This window comes from Rhinatrema bivittatum, chromosome 1, assembly GCF_901001135.1.
Source record: "Rhinatrema bivittatum chromosome 1, aRhiBiv1.1, whole genome shotgun sequence".
Classification (NCBI taxonomy): Eukaryota; Metazoa; Chordata; class Amphibia; order Gymnophiona; family Rhinatrematidae; genus Rhinatrema; species Rhinatrema bivittatum.
Genome location: NC_042615.1, coordinates 535,757,047 through 535,775,207, shown reverse-complemented (window position 1 = coordinate 535,775,207; position 18,161 = coordinate 535,757,047). Strand labels below are relative to the sequence as shown.

The 18,161-nt window shown below is 45.1% G+C and overlaps 1 protein-coding gene across 3 annotated transcripts in view; it reads right to left on the bottom strand.

Moving 5' to 3' along the window:
* PALM2-AKAP2 (PALM2-AKAP2 fusion) overlaps positions 1-18,161 on the bottom strand; it is a 583,545-nt gene that overhangs the window by 342,438 nt on the left and 222,946 nt on the right. For all 3 annotated transcript variants that reach the window (XM_029614157.1, XM_029614167.1, XM_029614175.1), the window contains exon 4: positions 10,058-10,172. In XM_029614157.1, coding sequence (XP_029470017.1) covers positions 10,058-10,172 — 115 coding nt within the window. The remainder of the gene's footprint in view (positions 1-10,057; positions 10,173-18,161) is intronic.

Here is an 18,161-nt window from a genome sequence, read left to right as displayed (position 1 = left end):
GACACTAGGGTAAAAACATCAATCCCTAAATGAATTTTATTAATACATATTGGCCATGTGGGTCCGAGATCTGAAATAATATCTCATGAACCAATTGAGATAAGATAAGCATGCCCACTCCTGAGTATCTTGCGCCCTTAACACTAGCTGAAAGAAATTTGTGTGGGTACTCTTTCAGTGACAACAGGTACTCATGTCTTTTCCAGAGATGTGTCTCCTGCAAAAAGGCAATGGTTACCTTCTGAGAGATTAATTCTCGGAAGAGTAGATGATGTTTCCTGTGGGAGTTAATACTCTTGACATTGAGAGTATATGATTGCTGCGTCAGAGGTGGACCCTTGGGCTGAGGTGGGGTTGACGCAACCCGTAGGCAAGGACCTACAGGTCCCCACCGTCAGCAGGTGGAGTGGGCTGAAGCTAGAGGCCACTGGAGCTTCACCTATACCAGCCCTTGTTCCCCTCGGGTTGAGCCTTTGGGTGCCGGGGCCGGCAGGACTTAGGTGGGCCTGAAAGTTAACTATGGATGGAAGGTGGTTCAGCCCAGAGACAGCAGCCGGTAGATGGCATAGTCCTATCCTGAATAATCAACGAACAAAGAAGCAGAACACCTCTCTAATACAGTCAGAAACCAAACAAAGAGAGGGAAAAGGATCAACAGTCCAATCCACAAAACTTCAACTAATTAATGGCAAATGACAATATCATAAAGATCTTTGCTTTGGAATTTCAATCCGCGGCCTCTCGCCTCGCAATGGGCCGCAAGCCTTAATCAGCTTACAAAGCAGGATATAATATTTAATCATTTATTGTCATTTTGCTCATATCAGTACTAAACTTTATTCTAATCTCTAAGATATGTGCACTTTTTAATATGTTGTGTTTGTTTTTAGAAGGGATTGAAGAATGTTGGCAGCTTTATGCAAAGAATTGTTGAGAAATATCCCCTGAAGAAGATTGTTTTCTACAATCGAAACATGATTCATGTCGGGAATGATTTAATTGATATTTCACAAAGCATGGGCTAAGTATTCCTCTCTCTAAATTTTGGAGTTAAAGAATTTTTCAATTTTTAATGTTGGTGGGAAGTATAGCTTTTGTTTCACATTTATACCTTTTTTAGGGAAGTTTGGAAATAAAATTGTGGCAAAAAATTAAGAGATTAGAATAAAGTTTAGTACTGATATGAGCAAAATGACAATAAATGATTAAATATTATATTCTGCTTTGTAAGCTGATTAAGGCTTGCGGCCCATTGCGAGGCGAGAGGCCGCGGATTGAAATTCCAAAGCAAAGATCTTTATGATATTGTCATTTGCCATTAATTAGTTGAAGTTTTGTGGATTGGACTGTTGATCCTTTTCCCTCTCTTTGTTTGGTTTCTGATAGTCCTATCCTGGACAGGATTCGGTACAGGAACTCGGGCGCCAAAGAAATGATAAGTAACTGGAGGCGCTCAAGCAAAGGAAGGCCTAAGCCTTGTAAGTCCACGTCCAGAGAATAGGCAAGGAGAGGCATCACTGACAGGAGAGGATCAGAGCTGGCGACAAGTGGAAGTTGTGGCAAGCAGTGTAGAACTCTGGACACAGGAGAGTCTGTAGCATAGTCGTTCAACGCAATCGTCAGGACACAGAGAAGGCAGACGTGGTCAGGCGTAGCGGAGGTCTGGGGCTGGAAAGAAGCTGAAGAGTAGTCAGGCGAGGCAATGATCAAATCCAGAAGTCAGTCCAACACATAAACGAACAGGAATACGGAGAACAGGAACTGGGAACCACAGGAAGCAGGAACACCATGAAGACACAATTCAAGGAACAGCAACGAGTACTCGGAATACGAGGAGACCTGTTGCTAAGGCAATGCTATGGAGCGAGGCCTGAGCTTTTATACGCTAAAGAGTCTGACGTCAGCATCCAGGTCCGCGGCCAGGTTCCCGCCGTGGGCCCTTTAAAAGAACTAGTGATGCACACGCGCCTAGGAAGGGGTGCGGTGCTGATGGCGGCGTCTCTCCACGCGCCACACAGAGAGGCCCGACGAGCAGGGACATCTTGGCTGGCAACACTAGGTAGCATTTATTTATTTTTATTTAAGATTTTTTATATACCGGTGTTAGTGTGTACATCACATCGGTTTACATTATAACAATAGCTTGGAAAATACATAGAACAGGGATATACATTAAAACAGGGAAGTAATAAGGTATGGGCCATGTGAACGAGTAGAGAGGCATAGAAATATAGAGTAACTGGCAGAACGGTTCAGAACCTAAGAAGATAAGGTTCAGAGTGCCGATTCATAACATGTTGCAAATATTAATGTATAACGAGGTAGATAACAATAAAACATAAACATATGTTAATTATATACAATATGTACAGGAGTGCATAGATGTACAGATTTGCATGGGGTTAAGGATAGGGGGTAGAAGGCTAAGGGGAGGAAAGAAAATGGTCTAGGGAAAGGCAGAGGTGGTTAGTCGGGGTATGCTTGTGTGAATAGCCATGCTTTTAGTTTCTTTCTAGCATGGCAGGACCAGAGGCACTGGAGGGAACCCGAAGTCGGAGCTGGTGGCCCACCGCTGCCAGAGAAGAGGAGCCAGACACTGGAATCCATCTGAGAAGGTGAGAGGGCCGCACCGTGGGGCAGCGGCGGGCGGCACGCGTAACAATGAGCTGTCATTTTTGCATGAGTAAAATCACTGCAATAAATAAAGGCAAAAAGCCCAGGAAACCCACACTCAAAAGCACAGAGCTGAGCCCACAAAACAAGGACAAAATAGTACAAGTAGACCATAAAGAGGAACTTCAAACCCCATGATCCCCTCCAGCTAACAACCGATCCACTCAATCCAATCGGCAAATCCCTTCCTATAAGGGGCTAACCCGCAGGCAAAAATGAACGCCCGGTCATCCCCCTCCCCAAGTTTAGCAAACAAAAAGACTGATAATGACCAACACCCTTACCAAAGCATAAAGTGCAGAAAATATATAAAGCACATAATAGCAGGCAACTGTGTCTATGAGACACCAGACAGAACAGCACATCAGAATGCCACAGAAATAGAAAAAATGACAAAATCAGAGATCAAGGCAGATAAATAAGAGTCTCATCCCTGGTCCGAAAACTGATAGTGATTCTTTGGAATGGCACCACAAACGTCTTCTCCTTGCCCTGCTCGGCGCCATCTTGGAAATGTGTCAGTTGTCGCTGTATTCGGGGCTGAATTTGGAATGGGGAAGGCGATAGCCAGGCCTGCTTGTTTAAAGACCAATGCAGCTTCAGAGAGGGACCTGTAAGGGGATCTGGTAGGAGATCCCCTTACACTGGAACTGGAGAGCAAAAGGAAAAGCCAATTGGTAGCGAATTCCTTCCTGGCGCAGTGCACCGGTAACTTCCCAGAGCTCATAATGTTTTTGAAGTGTGATCAGTGGCAAATCATTGTAAATTGTGATTTCATGTCCGTTCCAATGCCAAACAGCTTTTTACTGGGTAGTTTCCACAATATCCACCTTTTGGGTAAAGCTGTGTAGGCAGAGGACAATGTCTTTGGGTTGATTATCACGTTTAGGGCCCTGTGCTCTATGGGCCCGCTCTATTTTAATGTGTTGTTCAGGGCAAGGGGAGCCGTCTGAAGGGCCTTCTTTACTGGCGAGAATGAAGGTGCAAATCGCACTTGCTGGAGTTATACAATTAGCAAACTCCTCCATTTCCAGTATCCCTTTAATTCGGATATTGCATTGTCTCGAGATCTTCCATTTTATCTGCTAGGAGGGCAAGCTCGCTGACCATGGATTTATTTTGCTCACTTATGATGTTCAATGCCGCACCGTGGCATTCAACTCGGGTATGAAGCTCATCCACTTGATGCCTCATCGCCACTAAGTCCTCCCTGAGTTGTAGTTATTAGAAATACAGGAAAGGCACCATTGAAATCGCTTCTTAAATGCTTTAAAGTATTGGTGTACACGGTGAGAGGGAAGGAGCTCCAAGATTAAGCGTCCATCTTTAGAACTCCCAGCATGGTGGCAATTTTATGGTCCACTTCAGTGAAATAAAACCTTTATCACGGTATTCATGCAAAATAACTTTATTGTCAGATGGCTCCTTTTGTGAATTCTTAGACAGGTTAATAATTCGTGTATCCTCTGACATGGTTCCGTGTTTCACCCGTAGGCTAAATTGGGAGGGACAAGAAGCAACAGTCTAAACCATTCTATAAAAAGACAAAAGCGCAAAGGTAATAGGGACCCAAAAGGAAAGTACAGTCAGAGAAATATCTAGAAGGAATCAAATTTACATACCAGAGAAATATTGAAACAGCAGTAACAGGAGCCCTTACGGAGGTCTAAACACAGAATCTTATAAAATAGTTGAAACTGGCTTTTTTGACTCCCAAAACTGCTAGTCACATGGTCAACATAAGCAAATCACACTGCATATCTATATGCTGTAAAAAAACACAACGCCAATGCAATTGCTGCGTTTGGCGATCCATGAGGCAAGGCTGTGAACCGCCATGCTTACCTCCAGCTCCAATGCTGTGGCAGACCCCCGAACCATGATATAGTCGACCGCCATGTTCCTGCAAGCTAAACTCAACTTCCAGCAGGACGCTGCCAACCCCACTCAAATGTTCCTCCTAGGCACACGAGTGCGTTTGGCTGAGATTTAAAGGGACTGCGGCAGGAAATCCCCCATGGCACCTACTTCTGATGTCACTGCCTTCAGCCCTTAAAAGGGCCTTGCTCCCAGCAATCCACGCCACGCAATAGGTCGACTACCTCCTGGTAGAATGAGTTGCCTCAGTGTACTTCATTCCTGTATTCCTAGTCTTTGTTTTGGCAGTTCCTAGTCTGTGTTCCTGAATTCCTTGACTTCACCCTGTGGTCAGTCTTCAGTTCTTTGTCACCACCCCATCATCAGCCTTCAGTTCCTTGTCTTCAATACCTCAGTCTTCAGTATCTTCTTCTATCCACCTGTGCTGCTCCTTGCCTCCCTACTTGACTCTCCTTCCTGAGTTCCTCGGAAGGATCTCTGGTTTTGACTTTGGCTTGATTCTCAACTTTGACTGAACTTCACCTGCCCAGATCACTTGCTGTCTCTGACTGTGTCCAGCCTGTCCCGGACCCTGGTGTGTGACTTAACCATCTCGACAGATCTTCATCTTATCCGCAGAGGTCTGCAACGAATTCCTGCTGGCCCCAGCACCCGAGGGCTCAATCTAAGGGGAACGAGAGTTGGTGTAGGTGAAGCTCCAGTTAGGCCTCTACCACAGTCATCTCTACCAACCAACGGTGGGAACCTGCAGGGCTCCTTCCTGTAAGTTGCACCAACTCCACCTCGGTCCAAGGGTCTGTGCCCGAAATAGCAATGGCAACCTAGATCATGTGATTAATACGCCTATCATGGAGGAAGAATGTAGGCTGTCAAAACAATGCAAGGCTACTTCACCTGCTGCAAAGATAAATTACAAAGAAATGATTCCAGAAAATGAAACCACTCAATCTCTAGGTTTAAACCCATAGGAGAGAGTGATTGTAGGTTGAATATCCACCTCTGCTCGTGTCTGATCACAAATGCAGTAAAATCCCCATCTTGCGGAGAAGAGATTAGTGTCTACAGCAAAACATCTAAGGTCTGAAGGGGAGCGTGACGCCTGTGTCTGACGTTCCACCAGAAGGGCTTCCTCTTGAAGGGACCAAAAACATGAGCGATGCTTGAAATCCAGGTTTTCAGCATGCAAGTGATTTCCCCCCAAATATAGTTTTGAACATGGACAGATGATCACGTAAATTACCCCAAAGGAAAGGCATGATGTAGAATGATGTAGGGTAAGGGTGGCCAACTGGCATCTCTCAGGCTGCTCTTTGGAGGAGTTTGTGTAGCTCTTGGACCTAATCCCGTAATTGTTATATATGGGCGGCAGGAATAACAAAAGCGGCTAAGACAGCCTCGAAAGCAACAGTATGGTGAAAAGATGGGCACAGCAGCAACAGCTGAGGCAGCATGGCATGGCTCAGATACCAGCAGTGAACAGTGCAACTCACAAACTAGCAATGGCATGAAATCGGCACTGCACCAGCAAATCACTCACGCTTTTGCACATGGCTATCCTCCCCGTTCTAAGTGTCCTGCTCGCAGCGAAAGTTGTAATACCTAACTTCCACTGCAGGCAGGCTGCTGAGGACACGGAGGACCACCACCTACAGAAGCAGAGCGAACTGCTGGTGTTGTGCCGATTTCATGCCGCTGCTAGCCTGTGAGCCGCGCTGTTCCCCCCACTGGTGTCTGAGCCGCGCCGCCGCTCTTCGCTGCCAAGGCTACCGTGCCTTTCTTCTGCTGGAGCTCTCTTCACAGTGCCATTTTGTTGAGCTCTCACCGCTGATGAGATTGCCCGGGCCAGGAATCTCTTGCTCCACTGCTTTTGCTTGACCCTGGTAGGGCATTAATTCAGCCTCTTGGGTAGGGATGGGAGGGGGAGGGGCTGGAGCAGAAGTGAAAAATGAGGGAGATGGAGAGAGAAGAGGAAGATGGAGAGAGGAGGAGAAAATTTTGGAAAGCTGGGAGGAAGGCTGAAAAGAGGTGAGATGGGGAGAGGAGGAGAAAACTGGTGAAGGGAGAAAGCTGAAAAGAGGGAGGCAGAGTGTGGCAGTCTCCCGGCATCCACAAACAGCAGAGAGAGAGAGAGAGAAAGAGGGGCAGAGAAGGTAAAGTTAGTGTCATTATTACTAATAACCTTTTAAATGTTTAAAAGTAGTTACAAACATTTGTGGCTCTTGAGCTCTCTTTGATTTGGTTTTTCGGCTCCTGCTCTGTGAAAGGTTGACCACCTTATAACAGTGAACATCCATGTTCATTTCATAACAGTATCCCCACAGAGCAATTTTTCAGCTTACACCACCTCTGCATGCCTTTTGGGAAGATTTTGTCTCACAATCTAAAATTACGTCTGGCAGATTTCTGAACACAGGAAACCTCTATTGGGTCATTAGACGAGCGCTCAAACGAGCCCAGCATGTGAACCGGGACCCCCTGTTTATTACTCCACCGGATCAGTCTGACCATTTATCTTGCTTCCTTCATTTTTCTGGCCATGTTGGTCAGGTTTGCTCAATTATTCGGCACCATTGGTCGACGCTGGCTCCTCACATGATTTTCAAGGATCTTCCACGCTTTTGCATTGCACCAGGGTAAGAATCTTCAGGACTGGTTAGTCCACACGGAACTGCAACCACGTCAAACCCCCACGCCTCTGAATCTTGGCCATCATCCCTGTGGTGAATGCACTGCCGGTCCGCTAGCCCTGTCACTCGCTACATTCAACAAAGAAAGAAGGCAACAACTCGTTTCCCAACAACTGTAAAGTAGAATAAAGGTACAAGGGAAAACAAAATGACAGCACAGCAAAAATTTAGTACATACCAAAAAAAACATTTTAAAATTAAATGTCAACACATTCCAGTACACAGAGTTGAAGGTCTATAAAGACTCTAACTTAACTTGATCCCCAGACAAATAAAGCACATACATAGAATTAAAAGCTAAACAAATGCGATTTGCATATACACAATTCTCACCACTACTCTCTTTCAAAACACAAATAAAACTAATCAGATAGAAAGTGTTTGTCCACCCAAAAAAATCAATAATACATTATGTACAAAATGTTTTATAAGTTGTAATGATGATGTTAAATAGATGATACCCGTATCGTGTATTCAGTCCTTTCAGGAGGAGGCCCCTCTGGTGGAATACTGGACACAGGCTTCACACTCCCCTTCGGACTCAGATTTTTTGCTGTAGACACTGTAATCCCTTCCCCGTTAGGTGGGGAATTTCTACACTTCTGATCAGATGTGAGCAGAGGTGGATCTTCAACTTACAATCACTCTCTCCTGAAACTGAGTGGTTTCGGTTTTTGTAATCATTTCTTTGTAATTTACCTTTGCAGCAATTGAAGCAGCCTTGCATTGTTCTGACAGCTTGCATTCTTCCTCCATAATAGGCTTCCTTAATCTCTTGATCTAGGTTACCATTGCGTTGGCATTGTGTTTTTTACAGCATGCAGATACACAGTTGGATTGGTTATGTTGACCATGTGACTATCATTTGATTGGTTATGTTGACCATGCGACTATCATTTGATTGGTACAGCAGTTTCTGGTGCTAAAAAAGCCGATTTCAACTGTGTTTATAAGATTCTGTGTTAAGACACTCCATAAGGACTCCTGTTACTGCTGTTTCAATATTTCTCTGATTATGTAAATTTGATTGCTTCCAGATATTCCTCTGGCTGTACTTTCCTTTTGGGTCCCTATTATCTTATATACCTTTGTGCTTTTGTCTATTTATAGACTGGTTTAGTCTGTTGCTTGTCATCCTTCTCGATGCAGCCTATGGGCGAAACACAGAACCGTGTCAGGGGATGCATGAATCATTAATCTGTCTAAAACTGACAAAAGGAGCCAGCTTACGACAAAGTTATTTTGCATGAACACCGTGATAAAGCTTTTATTTCACTAAAGAGTGCCACCATGCTTTCTTATATTTAATGTGGGCTCCTATCAATTCCATTTACCTGGATAAGCAGCCGTTGTCTGAGTAAATTGGTCCGTCTGAAAATTGCCTTCTTCAAAGTAGCTAAAATGTGTGCGCGGGCTTCCACAACACATGAGCTTTTAAGAGAGGTGTTCCTGGTGGCGTGTTTTTAGCGGGCTTGGAAAACAACGTATGTAAATTGCATTTTCCAGTCTATGCGCGTTACTTTCCATAGAAATTTCTCTGGCACAAAATGCAGGTAAAAAGTTCAGTGTAAAGTGAATTTGCCTTTCCATCTTTGTACCCGAGTGGGCAGTTTGCAGAATGTCAGCCTCCCCACTCTCATACAGAACATTCTCTTAACCCAATTAAACGATGGACCTTTACAGGATGCTAAAGGTTATAACAGAAATCACATGTACTATTCCTCACGACTAATTCATATTTCTAGCTTGTATCAGACTGCCTACAGTAGTTACCTTTGCATGGCTAAGTTAAGGCCTCTCTTTGTGGGCACTTCTCTCTCTCTCTCTCTCACTTTTTCTGATTATGCAAAGACACTGAAATAAAAAATACTGGCTAGCCCCAATGACAATCGGTTTTAACAATATAATACAGAGTCAGAGTTTTGAAAATCCAAGGTGGATTTTCATGGCTGCCATATAAAGTTGAATAGGGCCAGGAGAAGGCAGTGTCTTCAGTACTGATTTAGGAACCAGAGCAGGAAGAGGCCACCATCTCTCTAACATTTAATGGAGCCTGCAGGTGGAGAAGACTGTGGCCTTCAGCAGCAGGGATGATGGAAAGGGAGGATAAGGTGAAGGGCTGAGGAGAGTGAGACGGCTGCAAAAGGTGGGAAGAGAGGAGACTGAGAGGGCTGCAAGGAATGGGAAGTGTGTGTCTGTGTGTGTGTGTGTTTGTGTGTATGTGGGAGGAAACAGGAGTACAGTACAGGGTGAATGCATTTTTAACCTGGCAAATAAGCCATGGAGGAATGTTTGAATCCCTACAGAACTGTCCAAGCATGTATTAGTTTTAAGAGACACCAATTCTGTAAATGGCATCTGGAAACCATGACAGTATGCACTGTGACAAGAAATGTCCGTTATTCCCTTGACCCACAAGCCTTCCTCCCCACCCCCACTTCAGAGATACTGTACTTGGTATTTTTAACCCATATTAGTCTACAGATATCTCTTTGCATCCAATGTGTAAATCAGTTGTGTGTGTGTATATATATATATATATATATATATATATATATATGTATTTTTTTTTTTTTTAGTGTTTGATGGAGACAAACATCCAAGGCCAGCCCACCCAGTCTGTTTTACCTACATCTGAGTTGCAAATCAATCAGCCTTCTTGGCTAATGTGAGGCTCATGTGCACAGCTCCAAACTCCCAAGCTTTCCCAGAGCTGACCTGGCTGCCTTTCAGTTCATAGCTTATTAACTAGGAGGAAGATGATGTTCTGTTAGAGCCCAGCCTTGCTTCTGTTTCATCTTAACTTTAATTTCCTTTACCTTTTGCAGTTCCTCAAAGGACTTCTCCGTCTCCTTCAGCTTCTCTCGGATGACTTGCTCTTTGGCAGATATCAAGGACTCCTCCTTCTCCAGCTGCGCGATGTCTTGCTCTAGGCTAGAGGACAGACACATGAGTTGGAGGTGCTTCTGTACATAGGGCATGTTCCCCCTGATTTTACTTCTCTAAAATACGCTTAAAAGGGTGAAAAGGCACATTGCAGTAGAAGGCAAAAGCTATGTATGATCCTCTCAGGAGCCAACACCATCAGATAATGAACGGGGAGCTAGACTCTCCAAAATTCATCAAGGAGTATCCCCAATCCGCAAGCAAAGCCTACATTTTGGTTCCAAAGTTGGAACCTTCTTTAGGTTCATAGCATGGAAAAACAAATCCCAATAAATCATTTTCTCACATGATATGTGAACTCTTCCTCCACCTGCCAACCAAGAATATTTGCCAAGTGAATGTATTGATATTGGTCATGACAACAATCCCACGTGCGTACATAGTGGCAGCGCCATACCAGTTCCCCTGGCATTTGCACAGGAAAAGAAAAAAAACTTTCAGGTAGCAATTTTTCAATAGCCACACATAGTTTCAAAGCATGTGGAGGCTTTTATCACACGTACTTGCAGATAACTTCAAACTCGGATAGTTTCTGTTTGAAAATGAGCCAACATAAGGTATGTGTGGTAAACTCACCCGTGTGCCTTTGAGCCTGTTACTTGTGCGGAAGCAAAATAGCCCACGTGCTTTACAAAACTGACTATCCATGTACCGTTTTCCTCCCTGTCGATCTCAGTGCAGCCCTGGGAATGTCTCTTTTTAAGCCAGCGAAAAATATGCACTCCGTGAACCCTGCGCGTGTTGCTAGCCCGACTAAGGAAGGGCAATTTTTGGCCAGGTGAATTTACCCGGGTAAAACTCAGTTTATTCGGGAAAATGCTTTGAAAATTGCCCTCCACATGAGCAAAGAAATACAAGTAGAAAAGCTAAGTCCCCCCAAACAACATTATATTCAATAGCATATTAATTTCTTTATGTGTAATAATAATAATTTCTGACTGCCACCACCACGCCCTTTAGAATCTAAACAAGAGCTTGTTGTGATACTCTTTTCTGGTTACTCTGTCAGAGTGACTTGAATATATCTTATTCTGATCTGCCTTGTCTAGTGGTGATGGCTTCAGAAAGAATCATCTTGTATTTTAATGTAGCCTTGCTGTAGGATAAGAGAATGCCTAGCAGAAATTCTTGTGACGGTGTTAACATGAGCAGATGGGACTGTGCAGTCAAGTCAAGGGCCCAATGTGATGGCGTTAAGCCTGGTCAAGCTGTATGTTTTTGACTTCCTAAGCCTTTGCCCACCACGGGGCACTCAGCACAGTCACTCCATAATTGCAGGATGAGTTTTTTTTCTTTTCAGGTATCATCATCATCATCACTTATTTGATACACACTTTTCCAGCCAAAGAGTTCACACTGTGTTACAGGAGTCTGAGGATTGCATTTATAGTCTTAACATGTGCAAAAAGAGGTCCATGATCTCATCACATCAGAAAACTCTTGTTACATAGGCCCATATTTAGAACAGGGCAGCAATAACAGTTACAGTACCTTGGGTGGGCAGTGTATTTATTTATTTAGGGAAAAATGCTTATTTTCTACCTAACAAAGCCAGCTCTTCTAGGCAGATTACAATACAGCGGTTAACTAAAAACATCAATCAAGCCAGAATGTATACAAATAAAATCAAATAATAATAATAATGATAATAATAACAATAATGAAACAAACATCAATACAAAAACACTCTATATAGTACAAGCCTGCAATAATACCAAACAAGTAAAAGCTTCTTGGAACATCAATGCCTTAAGCTGTTTATGAAAAACAGCAAAATCTTTTATCATGCTCAATGCCTCAGGAAGAAAGTTCCACAGGACAGGACCCATCACTGATACTGCATGGGAATATGTCAGACAAGCAAGCACACTTAATAGATGGTCCAATAAGCATTTGTCCACTGACCTCAACTGACAAGTAGGAGTATAAAACTGAAAAATTTTAAGTAAATAGGAAGGGCAGGCATCTTGATGGACTTAAAAACTAAAACTAGGATCTTAAATTTGATCCTTTCAGGCACTAGAAGCCAGTGCAAAGTGTTCAACATGGGAGAAACATGTTCCCAAAGTAAACCCCAAGTATCAGTGGAGCCGCAGAGGTTTGTAATACTTGTAGGTCCGTAAAACAGAAAGAAGGAAGCCCAGTTTACAAGGAATTACGGCAGGGGTCAGCAACTTGTGGCGCGCCAGAGTATTGCTTAGTGGCATGCAGCAGCTGCGTTGCTGCATCTCGCGCATAACTGTGGCAGCGCAGTGAGGATGTGCCCGCGGGCTGAAGACACAACTGAAGCAACATGAAAAAGGCCAGGGACTGTCAGAATAAAAAAAATTGGTGGCAGTAGGCCAGCTTCTCCCCCTCACTCCTTCCTGATTCCTTAACTCACCCGCTGCTATCCAAAAACAGAAGGAGGAGAACGGGAGTTGCAGCTGCTCAGGCGCATCCTTCCAACTCCCCTGCCAGGGCCTGATTCAAAGCACTACACCGTGACCTCGCGGGGAAGGAGGAGGATGCACCCGAGTAGCTACAATTCTCCATCATCCTCCTGCTGTTTTAGGATAGCAGCGAGTGAGTGAATGTTATGGGGTTACAGGTAATGAATGGGAGGGGAGGAGAGGTAAACAGACCGGGTATCGCCATGGAGTGGAGGAGGAGAAAGAGTGAATGCACCGGAGGATTGCCATTGGGGGGGGGGGGGGGGGAGGAGGAGGAGGGGTAGATGGATTGGGGATCACAATGGGGTGGAGGAAGAAGAAGAGGGGTGAATGAACCATGGATCGCCATGGGGGGGAGGGGAGGAGGGAAGGAGTAAATGGACTGGGGATTGCTATGTGGAGGAGGAGGAGGGGTGAATGGACCATGGATTGCCATGGAGGGAGGAGGAGGAGATGATAAAATGGACTGGGGATTGCCATAGGGGGTACGATGGAAGGAGTGAATGGACCAAGGATTATTGTGGGGAGGGAGGGAGCGAATGAACTAGGTATTGCCATGGGGGGGAGCCCAAAGTTCCATTTCACCCCACATGTGACCAATGATCATGTTCTTCTCACGGGCCATCCAGCACCTACCGCTGTGCGCACAAGGGTGATTGAATGTGGAAGACAGAGTGTGTGATTGTATGTGGGAGAGAGAGAACGAGCATGTATGATTGCATGTGTGAGGGAGAGAGAGAGCGAGCATGTATGATTGCATGTGTGAGGGAGAGAGAGCGAGCATGTATGATTGCATGAGTGAGGGAGAGAGAGAGCGAGCATGTATGATTGCATGTGTGAGGGAGAGAGAGCGAGCATGTATGATTGATTGTGTGAGGGAGAGAGAGAGCGAGCATGTATGATTGCATGTGTGAGGGAGAGAGAGCGAGCATGTATGATTGCATGAGTGAGGGAGAGAGAGAGTGAGCATGTATGATTGCATGTGTGAGGGAGAGAGCGAGCATGTATGATTGCATGAGTGAGGGAGAGAGAGAGCGAGCATGTATGATTGCATGTGTGAGGGAGAGAGTGAGCATGTATGATTGCATGTGTGAGGGAGAGAGAGTGAGCATGTATGATTGCATGTGTGAGGGAGAGAGAGCGAGCATGTATGACTGCATGAGTGAGGGAGAGAGAGAGTGTGTGTGTGATTGCATGTGTGAGGGAGAGAGAGTGAGCATGTATGATTGCATGAGTGAGGGAGAGAGAGAGCGAGCATGTATGATTGCATGTGTGAGGGAGAGAGAGAGCGAGCATGTATGATTGCATGTGTGAGGGAGAGAGTGAGCATGTATGATTGCATGTGTGAGGGAGAGAGTGAGCATGCATGATTGCATGAGTGAGGGAGAGAGAGAGCGAGCATGTATGATTGCATGTGTGAGGGAGAGAGAGTGAGCATGTATGATTGCATGTGTGAGGGAGAGAGAGCGAGCATGTATGATTGCATGAGTGAGGGAGAGAGAGAGTGTGTGTGATTGCATGTGTGAGGGAGAGAGAGCGAGCATGTATGATTGCATGAGTGAGGGAGAGAGAGAGCGAGCATGTATGATTGCATGTGTGAGGGAGAGAGCGAGCATGTATGATTGCATTTGTGAGGGAGAGAGTGAGCATGTATGAGGGAGAGAGTGAGCATGTATGATTGCATGAGTGAGGGAGAGAGAGAGAGAGCATGTATGATTGCATGTGAGGGAGAGAGCGAGCATGTATGATTGCATGAGTGAGGGAGAGAACGAGCATGTATGATTGCATGAGTGAGGGAGAGAGTGAGCATATATGATTGCATGAGTGAGGGAGAGAGAGAGCGAGCATGTATGATTGAATGTGTGAGGGAGAGAGAGTGAGCATGTATGATTGCATGTGTGAGGGAGAGAGAGCGAGCATGTATGATTGCATGAGTGAGGGAGAGTGAGAACGAGCATGTATGATTGCATGAGTGAGGGAGAGAGAGAGTGAGCATGTATGATTGCATGAGTGAGAGAGAGAGAGCGAGCATGTATGATTGCATGTGTGAGGGAGGGGGAGAGAGAGCGAGCATGTATGATTGCATGTGTGAGGGAGAGAGCGAACATGTATGATTGCATGAGTGAGGGAGAGAGCGAGCATGTATGATTGCATGAGTGAGGGAGAGAGAGAGCGAGCATGTATGATTGCATGTGAGGGAGAGAGCGAGCATGTATGATTGCATGAGTGAGGGAGAGAGTGAGCATATATGATTGCATGAGTGAGGGAGAGAGAGAGCGAGCATGTATGATTGAATGTGTGAGGGAGAGAGAGTGAGCATGTATGATTGCATGTGTGAGGGAGAGAGAGCGAGCATGTATGATTGCATGAGTGAGGGAGAGAGAGAGTGAGCATGTATGATTGCATGTGTGAGGGAGAGTGAGAACGAGCATGTATGATTGCATGAGTGAGGGAGAGAGAGAGTGAGCATGTATGATTGCATGAGTGAGAGAGAGAGAGCGAGCATGTATGATTGCATGTGTGAGGGAGGGGGAGAGAGAGCGAGCATGTATGATTGCATGTGTGAGGGAGAGAGCGAACATGTATGATTGCATGAGTGAGGGAGAGAGCGAGCATGTATGATTGCATGTGTGAGGGAGGGGGAGAGAGAGCGAGCATGTATGATTGCATGTGGGGAGAGAGAGTGTGTGTAACTGCATGTGGGGTGAGAGAAAACGTGACCCTATCCCTGGGCGCAGGCTGACAAGTGTGTGAACATGGCGCCCGCGTGCGGCTATGAAATTTACATGTATGATTGCATGAGTGAGGGAGAGAGAGAGCGAGCATGTATGATTGCATGAGTGAGAGAGAGAGCGAGCATGTATGATTGCATGTGTGAGGGAGAGAGCGAGCATGTATGATTGCATGAGTGAGGGAGAGAGCGAGCATGTATGATTGCATGTGTGAGGGAGGGGGAGAGAGAGCGAGCATGTATGATTGCATGTGGGGAGAGAGAGTGTGTGTAACTGCATGTGGGGTGAGAGAAAACGTGACCCTATCCCTGGGCGCAGGCTGACAAGTGTGTGAACATGGCGCCCGCGTGCGGCTATGAAATTTACTGTCTCTGTGAATTGGGTCCTATGTTTGTTATGAAACCTACATTTTTCAGTTTGCAATATATTGTGAGTTTCCAAGAAGATGGTAACCTGCGAAAAAATAACTTTCTCAAGAATTTTCTCCAATGTGATTAAAGTGGAAATTGGCCAATAGCTAGAAGGATAACCAGTACATTACAATTTGATATGCAGGGACAAGCAGCAGATAGCTATAGTATCAAGATTCAATAGCATGCTAACACCAAGTATCAGCTATTTATGATTTTCTGTCACAGACAGTGAGAGAGCAGTGTTTAAGCAGTTATTCCAATAGCTAAGTTGTGTGTCTGGTGTGGGAAGAGCAAGTGTCTGTCAGGGGTCATTAGGGACTACAGATCATAGCTCAGCTTGAGGCTAAGCAAAAGGTGCAAACCCTAATAAATATCTGAGAGTTAGGCTCCTGAATTGGCCCTTTAGAAAATTTTCTAGGGCTGTGCCTAAATTTATGATCCTGCATTCATGAGGACCCTAAATTTAGAGGCCTAAAAAGGGGGTGGCTACTGGAGCAGAGTTAGGGCAGGGAAACAAAGTTAGGCATCCTAAATCTAGGTAAATGAATAGACCTAAATTTAGGTCCCTAAATTACAGGCTCTTAAGGTTTTGTGAATTTTCAGCTGAAAATTGGTTCCTATTTTAGGTTCCTAAATTTAGGTTTAGCTTTTTATGAATATCTGCCCACTAGTTTTCCCCAGGTGGCCACCTATCTTGTCCTGTTTATATTAATCTAGAACAGGGGTGGCGATTCCGGTCTTTGAGGGCCGAAAACCAGACGGGTTTTCAGGATATCCCTAATGAATATGCGTGAGAGAAATCTGTAGGCACTCTGCCTCAGTTATATGCAAATTCAGAGGACATCCGGAGGCTTCAGAGTTGGTTGGGCCATAGCCTGTGTGGCCACACCTTTTCAATGCCCCAGCAATCCTCAAGACTTCCACCAAAACCCTGCTGATGATGGAACAGCTCCCCTATGAGGAAAGGCTGAAGAGGTTAGGGTTTTTCAGCTTGGAGAAGAGACGGCTGAGGGGGGATATCATAGAGGTCTTTAAGATCAAGAGAGGTCTTGAACGAGTAGATGTGACTCGGTTATTTACACTTTCGAATAATAGAAGGACTAGGGGGCATTCCATGAAGTTAGCAAGTAGCACATTTAAGACTAATCGGAGAAAATTCTTTTTCACTCAACACACAATAAATCTCTGGAATTTGTTGCCAGAGGATGTGGTTAGTGCAGTTAGTGTAGCTGGATTCAAAAAAGGTTTGGATAAGTTCTTGGAAGAGAAGTCCATTAACTCTATTAATCAAGTTTACTTAGGGAATAGCCACTGCTATTAATTGCATCAGTGCATCAGTAGCATGGGATCTTCAAGGTGTTTGGGTAATTGCCAGGTTGTGTCCTGGTTTGGCCTCTGTTGGAAACAGGATGCTGGGCTTGATGGACCCTTGGTCTGACCCAGCATGGCAATTTCTTATGTTCTTATGTTCTTAACTTGCAGTACACCCGTTTCCAGAGCATCCATTCTGTCTGCTACTATGGACTCCAGTAAATTGCGTGTTCGGACCTTGAGCGTCTCTGCCTGTTTGCCTGAGGCTTCGACTCTGCCATTCTGAACAAATCTGGTTGCCAAGCTGACTGTGCAGTGGCTTAACCAGCAAGCACCATCATGACCAGCTCAGCTCTTTTCTATTGCAATTTCAGAACAAATAAAAATCTACTTTATTTTGTGTTGCTCTTTGTCAGTCACAATATCTATGCATGTGCCAGTGGGTGTGTTCTTTCATAGGCTTCGGTTGTTATGGTGCTCTTTTGAGCTAACAGCTGAGGCAGTCGCTTTCACTGAAAAATTGGGTCTCATAACACACAGTCAACAAAAAAATAAAGGGCAGGAAAAAGGAAGCCATAATGGTTTTCCTCACCAGATGCAAGTGCCAATTCAGAAATTTCTTATAATCTCTCTCCTTTAAAAGGAGGAAGGAACTTCACTGCGTATATTTCCAATGCTTTCTTATGAAAACAGGTCTTGGGTCTTATGCAAATTCATTCTTTTCTTTTTTGACCTGGCAGTTTCCACCTTCTGGTTTGTATCTCCAGCTCAGCGGGGTAATCATGAGCCTTCCTTTACAACTACCCAGGGACCGTTGCCCCATTTTATAGCTCCTACTCCCCCCACCCACCATCACGGTCACTGCCGTGAATGTTCTGCGCTGGGGGCCATGCACTGGGTCTCCTTCCAGCGCCCTGAATCTGGCCAGCAGGTGTCACCCTTAGCGAATGAGCAAGACTTTCCTGCTCCTCCTGAGGCTGCCAGTGCTGCCTGGGAATCATCCATAGCCCCAGGCAAACCTGACCGAGGGACCTTCTGAACAGTGAAGAACAGCTCCTGTACCTCAGCCACCAGGGCAGCCCGTGTAAG